The following is a 21,747-nucleotide window of genomic DNA, read 5'->3' on the forward strand; positions in this document are numbered from 1 at the left end:
AGAAAGTGAAATTTGGAGTTTATGGCAAAAAAAAAAAGGATGAAGCAATTGGATAATGATTTGGAAGAAAAGGAAAATAAATCCAACACAAGAGCTTATGTCCAAGTTTTGAGTCACTCTAGGTCTAACAGCAACTTAAACCAAGAGGCAGGTTTAAATTATGTTAATTCATCATTAAATTGTTGGTGATAATTAATAGAAAGTGTTGGAAATAATTAAGCTAGTGTGTCAAATAACTAAATCATTCACTAACAACCTCAACTTGCTCAGATTCGAAAGGGCAACATAACCGTAACTCGTTCAATGTGAAGACACAATTAACCCACAATTTATTTGTATAAATGTAGATCACCAGGGATAGAAGATATGAACAATCAGTGTTGTATGGCAGCCGTAGCTGCATATTCTTGTAGTAACAGTTTAGTAGTTTGTTGTAGTTTTATAGGACCATTGTAATCGTCCTTGGGCTTTGGAATTTTGATGTTCTGTAAACTTATGTCTCAGTTTTTGTTATCAGCTGTAGCTGTCTGCTGTTCTGAGTCTTTCATAAATAGCAGCCATTTTAATACAGACTATTGTCAGATTTAATGCACACTAAAATTAGAGTTTGCCCGTTGTCGGTTTATCCCAGCGTCGAAGGCATTACTGCAACACTAGTGGAATTTACGCAGATGAATAAGACATAATAATATTGGCCATTGGTTACAAAAGTAAAAGTGATGTCCTGTGTTGGCTGAATGTAATCATATATTATCTAATTTGTGGGAAGAATCATCCTATTTTTATGGAATCTGTAATTTCTATTTTGGGGATTTTAGTTACGAGTTTAGAACATTTATGGGTTTTGGTGTAACGGATAATTTATTTATGGTATCAAATATTTATGGGTTTTGGTGTAACGGATAACTTATTTATGGTATCAAACTCTGGACCCAGGTTCCAGGTTCGATTCCCCGGAGTTGCCTATGTTCGATTTCCCAATCCTAGTACTAAGTTGCCTAGGTTCGATTCCCCCAAGTTGCATTTGAGAATGGTAATTTCGACGGATTCCCGATCCTAGTACTGAGTTGTCTAGGTTCGGTTCGATTCCGTAATTTCCACAGTGAGGATTCTAATACTGATTTGGAACGTTTACCAACACCTACAAATTTTAGTGTAACCAAAAACCTCTTCAATTTTAATCATAAACTTATATAATTCATTTTTCTATCCTAATAATGATGGGGTCTGATATGTTTTAATATGCAGGATGACAGCAGGTTTTTATGAGGGGGGCATCCCACAGCTTCGTTTGCTAACAACTGGAAGCCGGAGAGTAAGAAATGTCTTTATGCTGCGAGATTTTCTCGAAAGGATCTGCTGGGATCTTCGGTCCATGCGCAGCTGATTGCTCGCAATACACCAAAAAAAAAAAGAGCTTAAAATAACTACATCAAGAGTTCTGTAAAATTCTAGAACGGCATGGCCACCAAGTTTTTGAATTGTTTGTCTTTATCTCCTGTCATTATCTTCTGTGAGGGTGATGAAATAATCTAGTTTAGTCCCAGCGATATTAAAAGCGCCGAAATTATGGCATGTGCAGGCAGGCTATTGTTAAACTCCTAGTTTGTGTGTCCATTTTAACAAGCGAGTCTGACCAATTGCAATACCGAATCCGAGAGCATGCAACTAGGAATTCGAACAAATGCGCCCCACAGTGTTCGAGGCTGTGGGACGTCCGATAGTGACTGTGTATACTGACTATGAGTCCACAAAAGTCTACTAGGCTTCTGCTTTGCTATTGTATTAAATATAGGTAGCTAGGAAATTCGTAGGAGTTCTTTTTCCAACGAAGATGAGTTGAATCTCCTTTTTCGTGATAATCCCGATGGTGAACCATTTTTGGGGATTTGAATGAGTTTCAGTTCGTTATATGTTTTAATAATTAACCAATAACAAGATCAGGAAATCATTGATCCGTAATGTAATGTTTTAAGTTTTTTTTATGAAATTCCAAAAGATTTGCTGTCAATAGAGGAAAATGTTTTTTAATCGGGTTTGAGATTTGAAAAAAATAGAATGATGTTTTCGGGGGTTAACAAGCTTAATATGTTTACTTTTGTTAGGAAATAAAAGGTTTTTGTAGAGTTTGATGAGTTAATTGATATTAGGAAAAATGAGAGTGAATTCTTTCGAGTATTTACTTTTGTTAGGAAATAAATGATTTTTTTGTTTTTTTTGTGTTACTTAATGGATTAAGTATTATCACAAAGTAGGGGAGATAACGCTTTCTCTTCATATGCAATGTTAGTTAAAAGTACATTTTTAACCGTATAACATGAAATGTTAAAATAGTTGTCACATACTTCACAGATATTGTGACAATAGAATGTTTCCTGAATTCCCTTGAAATTAAATCTCTATGTTTCCTGAATTCCCTTGAAATTAAATCTCTATCCAAATGCAATGGGAAGTGCTTTTCTATGATCAATATGACATGCGAAATCATTGTATATATACCCAATAAAATATTGTTTTTGGAAGTGGAGTACCAAATTCCATAAACTATGGGAAGTGGAATACTATGTTGACTTATGCTTTTGCTATTAGGCATCCTTAGATACTTTCTCCCTACCTACCCAAATCCATGCAGAGTCCTCCACCAAAGCAGTGTCTTCTTTTATTCAAATATACTTGCATTCTTTCCTTGTATAATAATGGTGTCTCATTATACCACAACATTGAGATCGTGTACGGAGTTTTGTAGTGCCTGCTCTGTGTAGTTCCAAGGAGACCCAAACAGAATTTGAGTTTGTATCAGAATGCCTCCATTTTCACTTTCGTTGGAGCAGCAAGCCAACGGCTGTCCCCAGTTCATCAATTATAATGGCAAGGAATATTATAGCCATTGCATGAGATCGGAGGAGGTGGAGGGAGCTATCATTGTGGGTGCCGGTCCTTCTGGCATGGCCTGCGCTGGGTGTCTCAAGACGGAAGGCATACCAAGTATTGTGATTGAGAAGGAGGACTGCATAGCTTCCCTGTGGAAGAACAAAACCTACGACCGTCTCAAGCTTCACATTGCCAAAGAGTATTGCCAGCTTCCCTTTATGCCTTTCCCAGAGTCTTATCCCACTTTTGTCTCTAGAGATCAGTTTCTTCACTACTTGGAGCGCTATGCACAGCAATTTCAAATTCAGCCTCATTTCTGTCAAGTAGTGGAGTCTGCCAGATTCTGTGAAAACTCTCAGAGGTGGCACGTTCTATGTTCGGTTCGGTATAATTATACTGATCGGCCCAATGCAGTAGAGTTCAAGGAGTACGTTGGAAAATGGCTGGTGGTTGCAACCGGGGAGAATGCTGAGGTCGTGAGGCCTCATATTTCCGGCATTGAAAGTTTTAAAGGGACTGTGATTCATTCCAGTGAGTACAAGAATGGTTTCGAGTATGAAGATAAGAAGGTTCTGGTCGTTGGATGCGGTAACTCTGGCATGGAGATAGCTCTCGACCTTCTCAACTACAATGCAAAGCCATCCCTCGTAGTTCGCAGTTCGGTCAGTCTTAATCTCTCATTCTTTTACTCAGTATTTTCTGGTGATAAATCATAGCATAAACTGAACAAAACATCTCTATTATCAAACTATAGGTTCAGTCCCTAGTTTTAGATTTGAACTGTACTGTTCTAAATAATCAGAATAAGCAGTGAATGTGAACATAGCAGCAGAAAGGATCAATTACTTGAGTGTTACATTTATTTATGACTTCAATTGCCATAGCAGCAGAAAGGATCAATTACTTGAGCGTTACATTTATTTATGACTTCAATTGCCATGCTTATTGAGCATGAATGATTTTTAGAGTAACTTCAACTTGTAAATCATAACTAATGTTAATATGTTGAAGTTAGAGATAAATAACTATAAATTTGCTTGAAACTGAATAATCTGTTATGATCATTTATGATTCTATAAGAGACTAATTATACACTAAATTTAACATGGAATAATATAACTTAATAGAATTTCTACGGAAGTTTTTTTGATACTCGTGTTTTTGCTTCGTCTCTCTTTGCATGTGTTGTTTGTTTCAGCCTATTAAAGCCAACCTGACTGTCTTGCCATTAAGCTCTCCTGTAGCAGCTTCAATAATTGAGAGTACCATAAATAGATGACTCTGACTGATTGCCATGCATACATAGACGACAAGAATTAATTGATCGGTTCTCGAAAAATATAATCCTTGCATTTCTTTCGTATATAGTTTTGAATTACTAAACTGAAATCCAGGTAGAAATATTTTTAAAAAGTTTTATTTTTTTGAATGGGAGCCGTTCATAGATGTATATAATTTTATTTAAGATTTGACCACATAACCGGAAAAAACCAAACTGTACATAATCTTACCTGGAATTGGACCACATAATTTACCAAAACTAAACCTCCAAACTTACCTGGAATTGGACCACATAATTTACCAAAACTAAACCTCCAAACTTTACAGTTGGAGTTGGACCACATAACTTACTAAAACTAAACCTCCAAACTTTACAGTAGGAGTTGGACCACACCCACTAGACTTAGCGTTTCATATTTCATAGTCCTGCCTCGGATTTTTAAAAGTTTCATGTTACTAAAGGATTGAGCGTGTTTGGAATGAATTCATGGATGGAGATCCCAATGTCAGTTGTATTAATTTCTTCAATTCTATTGATGTTAATTTCTTTTTTAATCAAGATTAAATACCTTTTATTACCTTTTCCTTTATTGACTTCTTTGAAGTGTTAATTTCTTTTATCTCGATAGACATCTTTTCTCACACCAAAGTTGAACACCAGTCCAAATTTAAATTCAGACTATGCGATTATTTTTATCTCAATCAAATACTTTGTCTCGCACAAAAATTGAATACAGTGCACATTAAACTCTCTGAATTGCAACAACTTTATTGTAATAATTTATTTTATAAAAATGGAAAAGACTTAAAATTTAAGTTCAGAGTATGTTAATGGTAAGAAATCTAAAGATATTTGGTAAGAGTGAAACTGATTAAGTTCAGAGTATGTTAATTAAGTTCAGAGTATGTTAATGGTAAAAAATCTAAAGATATTTGGTAAGAGTGAAACTGGTTAGTTATTGATTAGTTTTTTTTAATAATTGTGATAATTTATTCTGCATTCACTTAAAACAGTTAGCAAACTGACATCATTGTTGATTTGATAAATAAATTATGATAAATTTGCTTACTATGTAAACAATAACTTCATATAATTTTTTACAATTTGAAATCATAGTGTCTATTTATTGTTTTTGAAACAAATATACAGAATGTAAAAATATCTACTAAAGAAATTTTGGACTATTTCACAGTCTACATAGTTACTTTCAACCCAATCACTTGCCCATGGTATTCCTGACATCCTTATTGAAAGCAGATTCCCACAATATGCTAAAATCTCACTGTCATGAGATAGGTCAAAAAATTGGCTTTTTAAGATTCTGATTCCAAAATATTTTTAAAATCTGCCATAGATATAAGCCCAAAATATTATTCTCGTTAAAATTCTGATTCCAAATATTCCTAACATAAGATGCCATTCCAAAAAAATGGCAATGGTAATTAATGTTATCAATTTGCATGTGTTGCAGATACACGTTCTACCACGGCAAATTCTGGGCAAATCGACGTTCGGGTTAGCGCTGACGTTGATGAAGTTGTTCTCTGTCCGAATCGTGGATCGTCTGCTGCTGTTATACAGTAGACTGACTTTGGGTAACACCGACTCATACGGTCTTCGTAGGCCCGTGGAAGGCCCGTTCGAGCTTAAACGTAAGACGGGCAAAACCCCCGTTCTGGACATGGGTACCCTCACAAAGATACGCACCGGCGATATCAAGGTATAAATAGCAGCAGCCATTTTGATGCAGACTAAAGTTCAGATTTAATGCAGACTAAAATTAGAGTTTGTCCGTTTGCAGGTTTATCCCAGCATCGACGGCATTACTGCAACAGGAGTGAAATTCGAAGACGGCAATGCCGAAGACTACGACGTAATAATTTTGGCCACTGGATACAAAAGTGATGTGCTACGTTGGCTGAAGGTAGTCATACATGATTTAATTTTAGTTCTAAAACTTACACATTCCATTTTTTATCATAATAATCATTGGGTTTATTGTGTTTTAATATGCAGGATGATGGCAGGGTTTTAGCGGAAGGGGAGCTTCCCACAGCTCCGTTTCCTAATAACTGGAAGCCAGTGGGTAAGAAAGGTCTCTATGCTGCAGGATTTTCTCGAAAGGGTCTGCTGGGAATTTCGATAGATGCGCAGCTGATTGCTCGCGATATAAAAAATGATTATAATAATTACATCAAGAGTTCTGTAAAATTATAGGGCGCCATGTGCTTCAAGTTTTTGAGTAGTTGCTGTCATTATCTTTGCGAAGGTGATGAAATAGTTAGTTTTGTCTCAGCTTTATTAAAAGCTCCGAAAATATGGAATGGGCAGGCAGGCCACCGTTAAACCCCTAGTTTGCGCGGCCATTTTGACAAGCGAGTCTGACCCATTGCAATATCGAATCCAAGAGCATGCAGCTAGGAATTGGAACGAATGAGCTCCACGCAATTTGAGGCTGTGGAACATTCCTATGTGTCCACAAAAATCTACTAGGTTTCTGCTTTGCTATTGTACTAAATATTTGTAGCTAGGAAGATCATGGGAGTTCTTTTTCCAATAAAGATGGGTTTGGTCTCCTTTTCGTGATAATCCCTGTGGTGAATAATTTTTGGGTATTTGAATGAGTTTGAATTCGTTATATTTTTTTAATAATCACAAAGTATGAAAAAATAAACTAATATTTAACCAATCACATGATCAATTTAGAAAATTATTGACCTGCAATATAATCTTTGATAACACATATTTTAAGTATTGTGTTTATAAAATAATCTTTGATAATATATATTTTAAGTATTGTGGTTATAAAATTAAAAAATGATCAATTTAGAAAATGATTGACCTGCAACATAATCTTTGATAATACCTATTTTAAGTATTGTGTTTGTGGAATTAAAAAATGTTTGAGGTCAATAGTTTGACGAAAATGTTTTTCGATTGGGTTAATGTTGTCATTCTTAAATAGTTTAATAAATAGTGTAATTTATTTATTTTTGTATAATTTTATGGTTTAGTTGTTATTATAATAAATAGGAGTTCGTTTCTTCTTTTCATATGCAAGATCATTTAATAGGACCTCCTTAACCATATTGTGTGACATGTTGATATAGCTGGGCCTACATACTCGTTTTCAGTTAAAGATATGGTGACAAATGGAATGGATTCTCTTGAAATTAAATATGTATGTGAATGGAATGGGAAGTGCTTTTTTAATTATTAATGTTACATAAAAAAATCATTCTCTGTATATCCAATAAAGGTATTGTTTTTGAAAGTGGAATATCAAATTGTTTTTGAAAGTGGAATATCAAATTCGATAATCTATTGGAAGTGGACATTTTTTTTATTATATTAAATATATGTAACTAGGAAGATAATATTAGTTATTTTCTCAATAAAACTTTTTGTGAAATTTCTCTTATTTTAGATGGGCTCAATCTCTTTTTTCTTATTTAAATGAGCTTGAATTTATCATAGACTTTTCTAGTCACAACACATTTTGCATTGACAAAATTAGAGAGAGCAACTAGATAAGGAAATAATTAACAAATATGAGGAGAAATTTAGAAAATGATTAAAGTGGAAGATATTTTTCATAATACACATATTTATAGATATAGTTTTTTTCTAAAAAAATATAAAGATAATTCTCTTTAAAGATCTAAAAAGAATATCTTTAGATTTAACTAATTGGACATTGTCAACTTTAACAAGATAATACTAACTAGCTAATTTTGATTATGCATAAGCGCTACACCTCTAAAATTGAAAAATGTCTTGTGTCAATGGTTTCGTGAAAATGTATGCCAATTTAGATTTATACTTACAAAAATGTAAAACAATGTTTCCATTGTTAAGAAGCTCATAAATGAAATGATAGTAAATGCCAATGTGTTTACTTTCCTGATGAAACACGTGATTTTTGGATAGTGCAATGGCTAAGCCATTTTTACAAAATATGGAAGGTTCTTCCTTCTATTCATGTGCACAATCACTTATCGGGAATTTCTTAACCATATTGCATGACATGTTGGTGTAGTTGATACATGCTGAAGATATTGTGACAATGGGATGTTTTGTGGATTCCCATGAAATTACATTTTTATCTAACATGACCATCTTAACTATATTGCATGACATGTTGTTGGTGTAGTTACTACATACTCAAGATATTGTGACAATGGGATGTTTTCTGGATTCCCATGAAATTAATCTTGTATTTAAATGGAATGCATAAGGGAAAGTGATTTTCCTATCATTAATGTTGCATGAAAAAACATTGCAAAACATTGTTTGTGCATTCAATAAGAATATTGGATCTTTGTAAGTAGAAACCAATTTTCGTAATTTATTTCAGCTATAATGTACCTTAGGGATTTCTTACCCACCTTCCAATGAGAGTCTTTGGTAGGCCACATGAATTGTTATTTGATACATGATATTTGTCCTTGTAGTTGTAAGATACATGAGGTAACCTAGAAGCCTTTTGTGTAAAGTATAATTAATAGATAATTATGTATCTAGTTTATTTGACTTTGTAGTTGTTGCAATTGGTATATCTACTAGTTTGCTTCATCCATTCTTAACCATTAATATCAATGGCATACTTTTACTAACAAATAAAAATACCTTGTGTAGATTTCTCAACCTCAATTTCAAGAAAATACATCATAGGACCAAGATCAATCATTTCAAACTTAATTTTCATGACTTCTTGGAAATCATCCAACATCAAATTCCCTGTGTATATCATATCATAAACATAAAGGAAAATAACTAGATTTTTGATATGTTTTACTATGGAGTGTAAGTTAATTACTGCTTTTGTTGAAACCATTATTGAGAAAATAGGAATCAATTTGACTCTATCAAGCTCATGAAGCTTGCTTCAAGCTAGAAAAATATTTCTTCAGTTTGTAAATTTTGTGTCATTGACCCTTGACTTCAAATATTGGTGGTCTATTCATGTAGACTTCCTCTTCTAACATGCCATTTAGAAAAGATGATTTAACATCCATTTAAGAAACATGCCAACTCTTTTAGGTTCAAATTTCCAAAAATACTTCAACTATGTCTAACCTTGCTACTAGAGCAAAGGTTCTCCATAATCAATACCATGTTGTTGAGGAAACACTTTTGCAACAAGTATGGATTTATGGGTTTTAGCTTTCCCTTTATAATTAGATTTTTTTCTGTAAACCCCTTTAAGTCCAACACTTTCTTTTCCTGTTGGAAAATCTAGAAGATCTCATGTGTTGTTTTTCGATTGCATCACTTCGTTCGTAACTTGAACTTATTATTATTCCTTTACTACTTCATTAAAGGTCATCTTATGACATGATAATAAAGCAAATTATGCTTCCTCATTATCAAGGTGTGCCTAAAGTTTTGTCAAACATCTCATTTTCTGAGTTCCTTAGGCTATTATAAGATATGAATCATTTCTAAAAGAAGCCTTGTGTATTGTCTAACTTTATTTTCTTGAAGATTATATTTCCGCTTGCAATCTTTGAAGTCTTAGTTCTTTTTGTCCTATAGAATCCACCCATTCATTTGATTATAGAAATAGAATCCAACTTCCAACTATTTTATTAACATGATCATCCCAAGTCTAATCCTCTTGGAACACTTACAATAAAAATTTTATTAACAAATATTTTACATTCTATATGATTTAGCTTTAAAAAAATCTCTATAACCAATAAATATATATTTTTCACTTTTGAAATGTAGCGCACTAGATTTCATGCCACTCCAAGCTTCTTCAAGGAATTCACGCTCATGGTTGGAGATCGATTTAGTATATAAACTAAACAAGAAATTATGTCCTTCACACTCTTGGTTGGAGATTGATTTAGTATATAAACTAAACAAGTAATAGCTTCTCCCTAAAAATAATTTAATATATTTCCAGCCCTATCTATGTGAATTTCCTATTTATTATTATGTTGACCTATCTACCTTTGAGAAACCTCTTCCTCCTTTTCCTTTTCTTCTATTTCCTTGACCTCTTATTGTGCTAATGAAGGCCTTGTATTGAAAATCACTTTATAAAGAGTAGTGACTTTTGTTGATTCTTGTCTAATGTGTTGGTAAAGACCCTATGAGTTGTTCTACAAATAATTGAGATAGATCTCTAGGATATTCTACCGCTACTGCAACCATACCAAATTTTTATGAAAATGTTGACGGTGTTGGACCCACCAACATGTCACTGGGATCTCCCCGATAAGAAGTCCCAACTAGACATCAGACTGTTTGGTGTAGGATTCCTAGCAGTGGGTTGTTCGATATCACCTTAACCATGGTTGCACGCAAAGGTAAGTAAGATGTCCTTGTTGATAGAAAGGGTGTGACGTGCGTAGCAAGCCAAGGAAGGTGCATGAATGATTCTAACACATAGAAGGTGGAATGAGTGTGCCCCTGGGAAACCTATGTGAACACATGGCTTGGAAGGGAACACGAGCAAAGATGCATCATGAACTGGAAGGCAGGCAAACCAACAATCCAAAGTGATGGTTAAACCAACAACAAATCTCCGTAATATTCATACATACATATGCAGAAAGAGCCTATACATACATGTGTAAGCCAATAGATACATATACCATTAGAGTAATCAAGATAAATGAAATACAATAACAACACATGCATGGAACGTGTTGGCTTTGTTATATTAAGAAGTGAAAGTTCCATTCATACAGTACAACCATGACCAAACACTAGTCCCGATAATGGAACGTTACGGTCACTGTCGCCTTCTCCTATAAAGACATGTACTAGATCTGCACTATGGAGAAGTCAAGGCTCCTTACGATACTCTCCAAGCTTTCTCTAAGATACTCCTATCGAAAGCTTGCTACCTAAAAGCCTCTACAATGAGTTATGAGGTTCTATAAATAGAAAAGGGTGGGGTGACCTTTGACATTACTCTTTGTGACTATTCACCTACCCTCATGACTCTTCAACTACTCTATGATTGTTACATTCAACTATCGACACTTAGACTCCCACTTTACAAGATGTTACATACAACCTGCACACGTACCCATGTGAGACAAAATATGCTTGAGAAAGCCATGCAAGGCATCACTAAGACATAGACAACTCTGGGAAGATCAACTCTTCGACATCCTCATGATGGTCGATGGGGGCGAACTGATGCCAAGCTTGGTAGTCCGCGATGTTGTTCGTGTACACTGTGGTGACATATTTCTGGGAACGAATTCTTACCTCTGTTGCATCTAGGTACACTGATTTGGCTACTCTGTCCAACTTGTCTGATAACATGTGCATCATTGCCTTAACTGCGGCTAGACCAGCAACATACTGATGCATAGTGTTTGTGTTGATTGTCAAGTCTGCGCTGATGGCTATGCGCATCAACTCATCAAAGTACGTGTCCAGCTCCAGTCGAACTTGATTCATATTCTTTCCCTCGGTGAGTATCCCAATAGATGGGATCACATGCGTGCGCACAACAACATCCATGCTTTTGAACACGTGTGCATGGGAAGCCTGCAAAATGGTGATGAGCTACGGGAGTTCCTCATAGTTCCGGATTTGATTCTAGATGTGTGTCTTCAACTCAACCGCCTTGGGCTTCATCAGCTTGGGCAAGTGTAGCAGGGATTCCTTGTATCTCAATGTCCATGTTTGCATGCGGTCGACAGTAGCATGCATGTTTGACAAGATACGTGCTCTCCTAGCACCATGCTACTGCTAATAGTTGAGATGGACAACTACCTTATGCACGGTACCAAATTTGGAATACAAAATCTGCATAACTGTCTCAAGGGATGATACTTCATCAAGTATCACCTTCTTCAAGTCCTTTTTGGCGGATGATGTAACATGTTCTCCTTCCTGCTTAGCCGTCTGTAACTCCTTAGCCATTCGCATATTCTTTGCTATCAAGAAGCGAACACTCGAGCTAGTGGCTTCGGCATATGCTCTGTTAGCATCGGCCAATGTTGTTGGATTCTTGCACAAATCAGGTACGATCACTCTTTCTCCAAATTGCACAAGAGATGTGTGGACATTCGGAGTAGCCACTATGCGCGATTGCACAACTCTATGCTGTGACTCGTTGAATGATATGTTGTGCATATCTGCTTGCAGATTGTCTTCAAGGATCTTTGTATCTTCTTGATCGCTCTAGACTTGCTCTGCTTCTGGATCTGGTGAAGTCGGTGGGTCGACCTCTTGGTTGTAAGGCATGAGGTCGATGTCCTGTTCTAACGTTGGTTGCCCCATATTTGTATCCATATGCTCAAGTATCTGTTCAATCTCTTGAGTGAAGTCCTTCTCCTATGACTACTCACCTTGTCTGCTTTGTTTTAGCTGTTCGGATGAGTCTACCACTTGTATGGGTGCAGTTTCATTAATTTGTGCATGTTGCACCTCTTGTTTTGTTTGTCCCTATTGCGCTTCCTTCTCCTATCTGTGTAACTCTTGCTCTTCCTGAAGTTGCCGCTTCAAATCTTGCAACTCCTTCACTATTTCCTCCATCCTCTATTTATCTCTTTGCCTTTGCACGTTGCTCTTGTTGCACCATCGCCTCTTCGCCTCTATCTAGAAAGATTCTTTCTCCACAAGTGGGTCTGCTTTAAACTTGCAGCTTTGTTCTGCCTCTGCGCTATCAACAATCTTTCTCTTACCTTTCTCATGCACAGGTATGTTACCCCCTACTACTGTTGATGATGGTTCTCTCCTAGATTCTGCTTCGCTAACCACTCCACAACTATGTCGACCGGTTCATTGGGCCTGGAGAAGCTATGGAAATATCTCCATGGGTCTTCCTCATCCCAATGACACGCCCCGTGGATCCAAGGAAATTGCACTCTCGCACAGTGATCCTTTACAAAGAAATGCGGGTCATACGGATTGAAGCTTCTGGGGCTGAAAGTAAATCTTTTGAAATCTTCTGTCTCGGCATTAGCATGCTTGAGATTTTGTATCTCATACAACCCGATTCGCAACAGAAGAGCAGGCCAAGATGCCTTCTTCTTCCAATGCAGTCTAGCTAATAGTCCTGTTGAGATGTGGTACGACACTTCTTGCATGACGAGCTTGTCCATGGAAAACTTTGGTAAAACATGCGGAGGCTTCTCCACGCTATACATCCGTATGAAGGTACGAAGACGTGAGGGATACCAACCCTCTATATCAATCAATGCCTCCATTTCTAACTTCGATATGCAAGGTGGATCCTGATGAAATATCATCTTGTACACTAGGGTGACAAAATGGTCTTCCAACTGTGTGATGACTCCGTGGAAGATGCATTCAGAAACAACCTGCAGTAAGTGTGTACAGAGGTTTCTGCTGATGTCCATGCCCAACCCAAGACTGGGAACTCTTGACGGGCATAGATTGCATCCAGAATGTATGCGGACATGTATATTTATGCTTGCTAACCATTGGGCGGCTATCGGGCTCCTCTCACCTGTTCCTTCAGCCTATGAGCCAACATGTCAGAACAGTTGCATGGTTTACCTTCATTGGCCAATTGGTCCAACGTGATCACCCAATTCTGCAGGAAGGTCTCTACACTCTTTTGGCCATAAAAGTAGCATGAAAAAATGACCAAGTACTAATATGCCTTCTGCAGTATCTTTGTCTTGTAAACCTGGTTGGGTGTCACCCTGAACTTGGTTGGCTACTTTACCCAACTCTTTAAGATATCCCTATTGTTGGCACACTTGCTGTTGGGTCTGCTGAAGGGTGTCTTCACTATAATCACTGCCTGTGGCAAGTGGTACATCTGGCGATAGTCCTATGCCCTAAAGGTAGCAATCTTTGTCCTACTGACACTATTTAACACCATCATCTTGGGATCAGTGTGAGAGATGATCCAATGTATCATGTCCATGCATGGAAACGCGGGATGCCTGCATGCAATCTAGCACAAGCCAAACTTGTGGATATTCACATATACCCTACAGTCTTCAAGATCTTCCTAAAATGTGCCTTAGAATCTATCATTGATGTCCTACCATTTCATCTTGATGTCTTTGTCTAAGAGCATCTTGGTGTCTTCGTAAATCAGCAAACTCATAGACACTTGCTCAACTACATCTCTAGTTGCGCTTTCGTTGGTGTCCTTTGACCCTGCTCTCGTGGAGGCCATTGAACCTACACCGCTGAGAAATGGATGAACACTTGCTATACCTGGAGACATTACAACATGCATGGCAAGCAATCTATCAATTGAAACCAAATAAAACTTGAGGACTGACACGTAAAATATCCAGGAGATTGATGGAAAGGATTGCACAATTTTCATCAGGAGGTCAGGAGACTAACTGTCGGAACTACGCAAAAGGCAGCTCAGATTGTCAGGAGGTTAGTTGACTGATGGAATTGTGAAATGTGTAATCCAATCTAGCTTGCTGGGGGTTGAGATTACGCAATGCGCAATTTAAGTCAGCGAGGCATGTAGGCTCAGGGACTACATTGCACAATTTTTTGCGCCAATAGAGCACTACCTCTTAGAATTGTGCAAAACAAGCTTGGAGGAGAGTGTCTGGCAAGTTTTACACATGTTCTGGGAGGAAGGAAGAGTCGTCCCTCTCAAAAATGTGCAATGTTGTCTGGGCAAGGCAAGGTCTAGGCCAAGGTTGCCCAGACCCGCCGATGGGCAACTAAAAACATACAAAGATCTGAATGCATGGTGAGACTGAGTGTAAGCAAGAGTCAATGACCATGCATGCAAACGATGAATGCAAGATTTAGAAAATGGGAAAACATGCATGTGTGTGAAACTGGTCATTGCATTGGCGACCGTCGGTGAAAAAACAGTCCCATGCATGCGACAACAGTGAGATGCAAACGAAAACTGAAATGGTGTGTAGGCTAACATGCAGGCTAACATGCATGCAAACAACAACAAGCATTCACAGAAATCAAGGAGACAACATTCACACAAGCCAAAACACAAAAATTGACAGAAATGCTGCAAAAAGACATGTAAAGCGAATTTACCCGGAAATAGCTGAGCTCGATGTGCCGAGACTCCTAGATGTGTTGTGGGATGTTAGATCTCCAAGGTCTATGTGAAGAATGAGCTCTGCAGCGTCGAATAAATAATTTTGAGGCTTATAATGTGCATGCCACAAATCTAGGAAAAAGCGACACTTGGAGGGCAGTTTCTAAAACAATCTTTGCATGTAACCTCCAACTTCTAAAAATAGATCCCTAAAATCTAGGGATTCTTTTTGCATGCTATGTTTTTTCTATTTCGGGAAAAGTAGTTCATGCATGCAAATCAAGTTTGCTGGGTCCCAAAGGGAACCAGTCAATCTGAAGGCACATGTAAGAACCTGCAAGACTGGGAGAGGGATTTGTGTGGCTTATGGGTTGAGCTCGGCTGAGGGATTATGCAATTTTTGGGGTCAGCAGGTGACTGCTTCCCATAATTGCGCAATTTCTGGGCTGAGCTGCAATGTCGGGCAAGATTACACAGTTTTCTTAGGAAAGCATGTCGGACTGCACAATTTTGAAGCCCAATAGGCTGCCCAATAGATTTGCGCAATTTCTGGAGGGAAAGCTAGTTCCCCTCCAGAATTGCACAATTTTCTGGGGAAACATGTCAGCCAGTAAATAGTCTAAGTCTAGAATGGTGGCTTGTGAAGAGAGTGAAGAAAACTGACATGCATAGGCTGGCAAGCCACTGAAAATCAAATGAAGCCTATGTACTTGATAGTGCAAGACATGATGCTAAAGATGGTTAGTAGGGAGGCTCCAAAATGAAGCTAAGAAAAAATTTTGGAGGGTAGTTGTAGCCGCTACAACACTTGGCAACACAATGGTAGAACTCCAACTCTTTGAATGGACCTTGTTCGTGAAAAGCAAGTCTAACATCTCCAGAAGTCTTGTTCAGTTCTCTGTTCGTCTTGGTTTCCACACTTGCTTGATTGTAAGATGTAGCATTTTCCAGGATCTTGGTCGGTCAGCACACATTCCAACCCAAGCCAACATAGTTGTTTCGATTGGGGGCAAGGGGTATATTGGTGCATAAGAGATATGGTCGTCAGAGTTTTAGTTTCATCTCTGGTGTTGCTCCGTTGTTCATCTCTGGTGTTGCTCCGTTGTGAGTAGGCCTGGACAGTACTCCGACGGAGTCACGTAGGAACACAAGCATCGTTCTATTGCCAGCAAGCCTGGTGAGTACCTCGACGGAGTTACTTGCATCAGAAGCCTTTCTCTTCTTTCACCTTATTTATTTTCAATTTTTCCGAAATTTTTCACATTTCCATTTTTTCATTTTCATTTTGGTAACTGTGCATAACACTTATTCATTTCAAAGGTAGAAGAAGGATCATGACTTATTGAGAGTAGAAAAGGTTGTTCCTTCAGAGAAGTAGTTTGTATATACTTCGGACGTGCTTGTGAAGGTTTTCCCCCTCACCTTACTCTATTTGACTCAGCTAACAAGGATTAACCCAAAAACAACCGACTAGAGTAGATGACACTAGTTAGCACACAAGCATTGTGTTTTCACCAAGCTTCACTTCGAACAACATGTCTTTTCCATTGATGTATCATGGACTGAAGATAACAAGTTTTTCATACAAAGGTGTGACCATAGATAACCAAGTATTGATAACTGCACAAGTAGCCTCTTAAAAGCAAACAAATATTGAAAGTAAAAAGCAAATATGCATGCAAGAAAATAAACCAAAAACAAACATTACTCCTACTCCTAAGCTAATAGTACATGTGTCAGCTCACCTGAAGTGATACCTCCAATGCAATCACGGTGCATTGGTCGAACCATGTTGGTAAAGGCATGGTTCACGAATAGTGTAGTTGTGCGAAGCAGCCCGCATGAAAGATATAACAATGAAAAGAAACACACTCAGAGTTTAAATGCGTCCATAAAACATAAGAAAGACTGGCAAAACCCCCGTTCTGGACGTAGGTACCCTGGTACGCTGACAAAGATACGCACCGGCGATATCAAGGTGTTATCACTAGAATCTATAGTTCATGTATATGTTAATTATCCATAAGTTTTTATAAAGTCTTGAGGTCTTGTAAATAAGTTTGTTAACTTATGTCAATTTCAAATTTTGAAATTCAAGAGTTATGAATGAAATTCGTGTAAAGGCAAGGGCATTAGTCATCTTCCATCATGGTTAGTTATGTCATGTCATGTCATTGGTACTTGCGCAGTTTCGCAGCACGGGTATGATCTCTTAGGTACTTGCGCAGTTTCGTAGCGCGAGTGTGATTGGTCAGTTCTGCTGCTAAATAATGTTTGCGTGTTTTCGTAGCGGCCCGTTTGCCAGCGATTTCGTAGCGCATTCCTTTAAATTTGAACTGCCCGCGCTACGAAATCGGGGTTTCGGGCTGTTGTCTAGTTTTTTTTTTTTTTCCTGAAATGTCTAATCCGAGAAGTGGTGAGTCACGAGTCCGGTTATGATTGTTTCCTCACACCATTTACGTGTCATGATTAGCCATTACTTTGCCATCAGGTCTGATTTCATTGAGTTATGTGTCAGTTTGGAGGACGTTATAGGAAGTGGTCATTCCATAATGTGTTTTTCATAACATATGAATGTCTTCTACTCTATGAAAAGCGTGAGCTTTATTCTAATCAGACTACTGCAAGCGAGCCTGAGTTCTACAGCCAAGGAGTGTTATCGTGCTGCAAACCACCGGCATTTCCTTGTGTAGAATTGTGCAAAGAAACATGGAGAGAAAGGAGCACCGTTCGGGTAGATGTGTGAGAACAGAGCCGGAGGGATTAGATGTAACCCTCAGTGATGAGGAAGTAGCAAAGGCGTTCAGAGCTGCTGGTTGTTGGCGGTTCTGTGAAAAACTCAAAGGTGGACATGCAGAAGTGACCAAGGCATTTGCAGTGAACTTCACGGGATTAAATTCAAAGGTGGCCATGCTGGAGTTTCCGGTTTCCCCTGAAGTCATTTCTACAGTTACAGAAATCCCAAGAGGTGGCCAAGAATGGTTCAAGAATTTCAAGTTTGATATGGGTCCGTGTAAGGAGTTCTTAAAGGCACCATATGTAGACGAAGATCTTACTAAAGCTGTCCCAAGGAGCTATCTTAAGGAGAATTATGCTACATTATTGACATGCATCCAGAAGTACTTGACATGTGAAGGTCGGTACAACAAAGTCTATTCATATCATTTCAAGCTGCTCCTACACTTCACTGGTAAGAGCTCAATAGACATCCCTTTTTACTTATTCAGGAGTATTTCTAAGATGTGTGACAAGATTCAGTTGAAAAAGGAAGCTTATGAAACATCTCTTTTTCATCATGGTCTGGTTAAATTATTGGTGTTGGATAGCCTACATAAAATTGGTAAAGACTGGGATTCGTTTGTATTCATGGCCGGTTTCCCTAGTAAAACGGGCCTCACTCCATTACCTGTAAGAGAAAGAGAAGATAGGAGTGAGGATACTACTTTGGCTGAGATTAGGAAAGAAATAACAGACCATAAGAAGCCCAAAGCTAAAACAAAGAAGCCAGAGAGGTCTGTAACAGTCAAAGAAACACCTGAAGCATCAACAAAGAAGACTCCTAAGTTAGCAGCCAAAGAAACTCCTGAGGCATCAGTAGTCAAAACTTCGAAATCATCCAAAGTGTCTGAAAAAGAAGCCTCTAAGTTGCCGCTTAAGGAAACACCAGAATCATCTAAACAGAAGACTCACAAAAGAAAAGATGAAATTAAGTCTAGTGAAGTTGAAAGAGTTTCAAGAGCAAGAACTAGAGGCCAGCTGAACAAAGAAAAAGGAAAATCTGCTCATGTGGAAGAGAGTCCTGTTTCTAAGGGTAATCTAAATGATTTGCTGGAAGCCATTGAATTAGAACAAGAACATCCAATCCAAGTTGAACCGCTTGAAATAGAACCAGATCAATTGGTGGCACCTATGCATATTGATCTAACAAAATCTTCACCTGAGAGTTCTAAGAAGTCAAAGGCTTCCAAAAGGTTAAAGTTTGAAGAACCAGGTAAAGAGTATGCCTTTAAACCTCGCAGACCAATGACTAGGAGGCAAATAAAGGAAGCAGAAAAGGCTCAAAAAGAGAAAGTCCCTTCAGACAAGCCTAGGACAGAGGCACTTGAAATCTTCTCTGGAATAGTCCAAGCAGTTAAAAACAAGAATAAGGACAATAAGGTGGTTATCAGTCAAAGTGGAAATGTGGTTGCCATTACAAAACAAGCTGGAGCAAGTAAGGAGATACCTCAGGTTCATAATATCTTTAAAGAGAAGGCAGTGAGATATACTAGTTATAAGAAAGTTGTGATGAAAGGTAAAACAAGTTTGATCAGTCAAGCTAGTTCGGTATCTGACGCCTATGTATGGACAATACCAGCTCTAAAACAGGCAAAAACTATGAAACAAATGAATGCAAGTCTAAGAGCACAGAACAAGAAGTTGAAGGAGGAAATCATCAGCCTAAAAGAAAAGCTAGACAAGCTAGCTAAATGATTCAAGGAGGAATGTGTTTTCTCAAATTTTGATATATGTTAGGCCATTGTCTTTTTAAAAGTTTTTGAGACTTTTTTGTGTCTTCACACCTGTATGGAAAGACTAAAGGAATCATAGATTTGAAATATTGCTGTTTTGAGGTTCATATATTTAATTTTGATGACCTACAGCAGTTTCGTAGCGCGCTACGAAACTGCTGTAGATGACTGGTTAGTTTTAAAGCTTGAGTTGGAATGCTGAGATCAGCATATATTCAAAGAGATGGTTTAATGTCAGCATGTAGACTATAGAAGATCAGTCAGAAATTTTGAAAAGGAGGTCAGGTGTAAATATTCAAAGAAAAAGTCGAAGTTTTGTCTTTTGCCTAAAAGTCACTTTATCTCCGAAATTTTAGGGTTTGGATAGAGCTGCTGAGGTGTTAAATGATACACTTGTCCAGTTGTGGGATGGCTGGGTTATGAGTTTTCTTCAGTCACACGGGACTATCCAAGGTTTAAATGGCTTAAAGATGGATCATTAATATATGAACACCGAGGGGAGGCAGCAACCAAGAATATAGGCTTCATTTTCTTTTCGGTTGTTGAAGTCATCTATGCATCAAGTATCCGGAGCTGTATGTACATTGAATCTGTTTTAAGCTTGGATATGGTTATTATTGCAGTACTACAGGTGGCAAGCTCAAAGGACACATCAGGGTATACAAGGAAGAAGACTTAAAGTGCCAATATGATGGAATCCTCTGTTTTCGTAGCATCATATCTCTTGTAATAAATTAGTTCGTTTATGTTATTGTTAAGGTCATTTATGTCAAAAGCCCGAGCTCCCTTCATGCTTGATGAGGAGTCTCGTACAGCAGTGTTTTGATAGGCTATATATAGGAATAACTTAGATGTAAAAAAGGTTGGATACTTAAGAGAAAAAGTGTGTTGTTTTGGGCCACTGTAAGATCTTTTTTGACAGTAATAGTAAAACAGAGTGATTCTCTTCTCAAGATTCTCGAAGGATTGTCATGGTCAAATGAAATGATGATGTGTTATACCTTATGTTATTTTATGGTTTTGTTGTATGCAATCACTCAGAATTCATACTTATATGCTCTGACTTCCTGTGTATACAGCAAGCTATGTGTGGTGGAATATGTTTGACTTGTAATGCTAAGAGCCTTGATTTCTATGAGTTCACTGTGTTTTTCTTGTTTGCTTGATATTATAGACTCCATAGCCCAATGAGATATCTTTTGGTGTGTTTCCAACCAGTTATGCTTACATTAAATTTATTGTACAAGAGTTAGCCCTCTTATCAACATTCAAAATCAATAACCTTTTCTTGAGAGAGCCCTCTCAGGCTAGGGAGGCTAATCCTTAGTTAAAAGCTTGGTCTGAAATAGTTACACAGAGAGCCCTCTCAGGCTAGGGAGGCTAATCCTTAGTTAAAAGCTTGGTCTGAAATAGTTACACAGAGTCTGCCTGATCAGCAGCCCTTCAGTTGTGATTTTGTGATAACACAAGGTATAAATAGCAGCAGCCATGTTGATGCAGACTAAAGTTCAGATTTAATGCAGACTAAAATTAGAGTTTGTCAGTTTGCAGGTTTATCCCAGCATCGACGGCATTACTGCAACAGGAGTGAAATTCGAAGACGGCAATGCCGAAGACTACGACGTAATAATTTTGGCCACTGGATACAGAAGTGATGTGCTACGTTGGCTGAAGGTAGTCATACATGATTTAATTTTAGTTCTAAAACTTACACATTCCATTTTTTATCATGATAATCATTGGGTTTATTGTGTTTTAATATGCAGGATGATGGCAGGTTTTTAGCGGATGGGGAGCTTCCCACAGCTCCGTTTCCTAATAACTGGAAGCCAGTGGGTAAGAAAGGTCTCTATGCTGCAGGATTTTCTCGAAAGGGTCTGCTGGGAACTTCGATAGATGCGCAGCTGATTGCTCGCGATATAAAAAATGATTATAATAATTACATCAAGAGTTCTGTAAAATTATAGGACGCCATGTGCTTCAAGTTTTTGAATGGTTGCTGTCATTATCTTTGCGAAGGTGATGAAATAATCTTGTTTTGTCTCAGCTTTATTAAAAGCTCCGAAAATATGGCATGGGCATGCAGGCCACCG

The 21,747-nt window shown here is 37.8% G+C and overlaps 1 protein-coding gene across 1 annotated transcript; it reads left to right on the top strand.

Moving 5' to 3' along the window:
• Positions 1-2,801: 2,801 nt before the first annotated feature.
• Positions 2,802-21,621, top strand: LOC149146508 (indole-3-pyruvate monooxygenase YUCCA2-like). The gene is made up of 6 exons (XM_089452792.1): positions 2,802-3,533; positions 5,625-5,873; positions 5,955-6,077; positions 6,170-6,358; positions 21,206-21,328; positions 21,421-21,621. Exons 1-6 carry the CDS (start codon positions 2,802-2,804, stop codon positions 21,619-21,621), a joined length of 1,617 nt encoding a protein of 538 aa, XP_089308918.1.
• Positions 21,622-21,747: the final 126 nt, after the last annotated feature.

The sequence above is a fragment of the Pinus tabuliformis genome, chromosome X (assembly GCF_031772625.1).
Source record: "Pinus tabuliformis cultivar Carrire ecotype Pingquan chromosome X, CPIR1, whole genome shotgun sequence".
NCBI lineage: Eukaryota > Viridiplantae > Streptophyta > Pinopsida > Pinales > Pinaceae > Pinus > Pinus tabuliformis.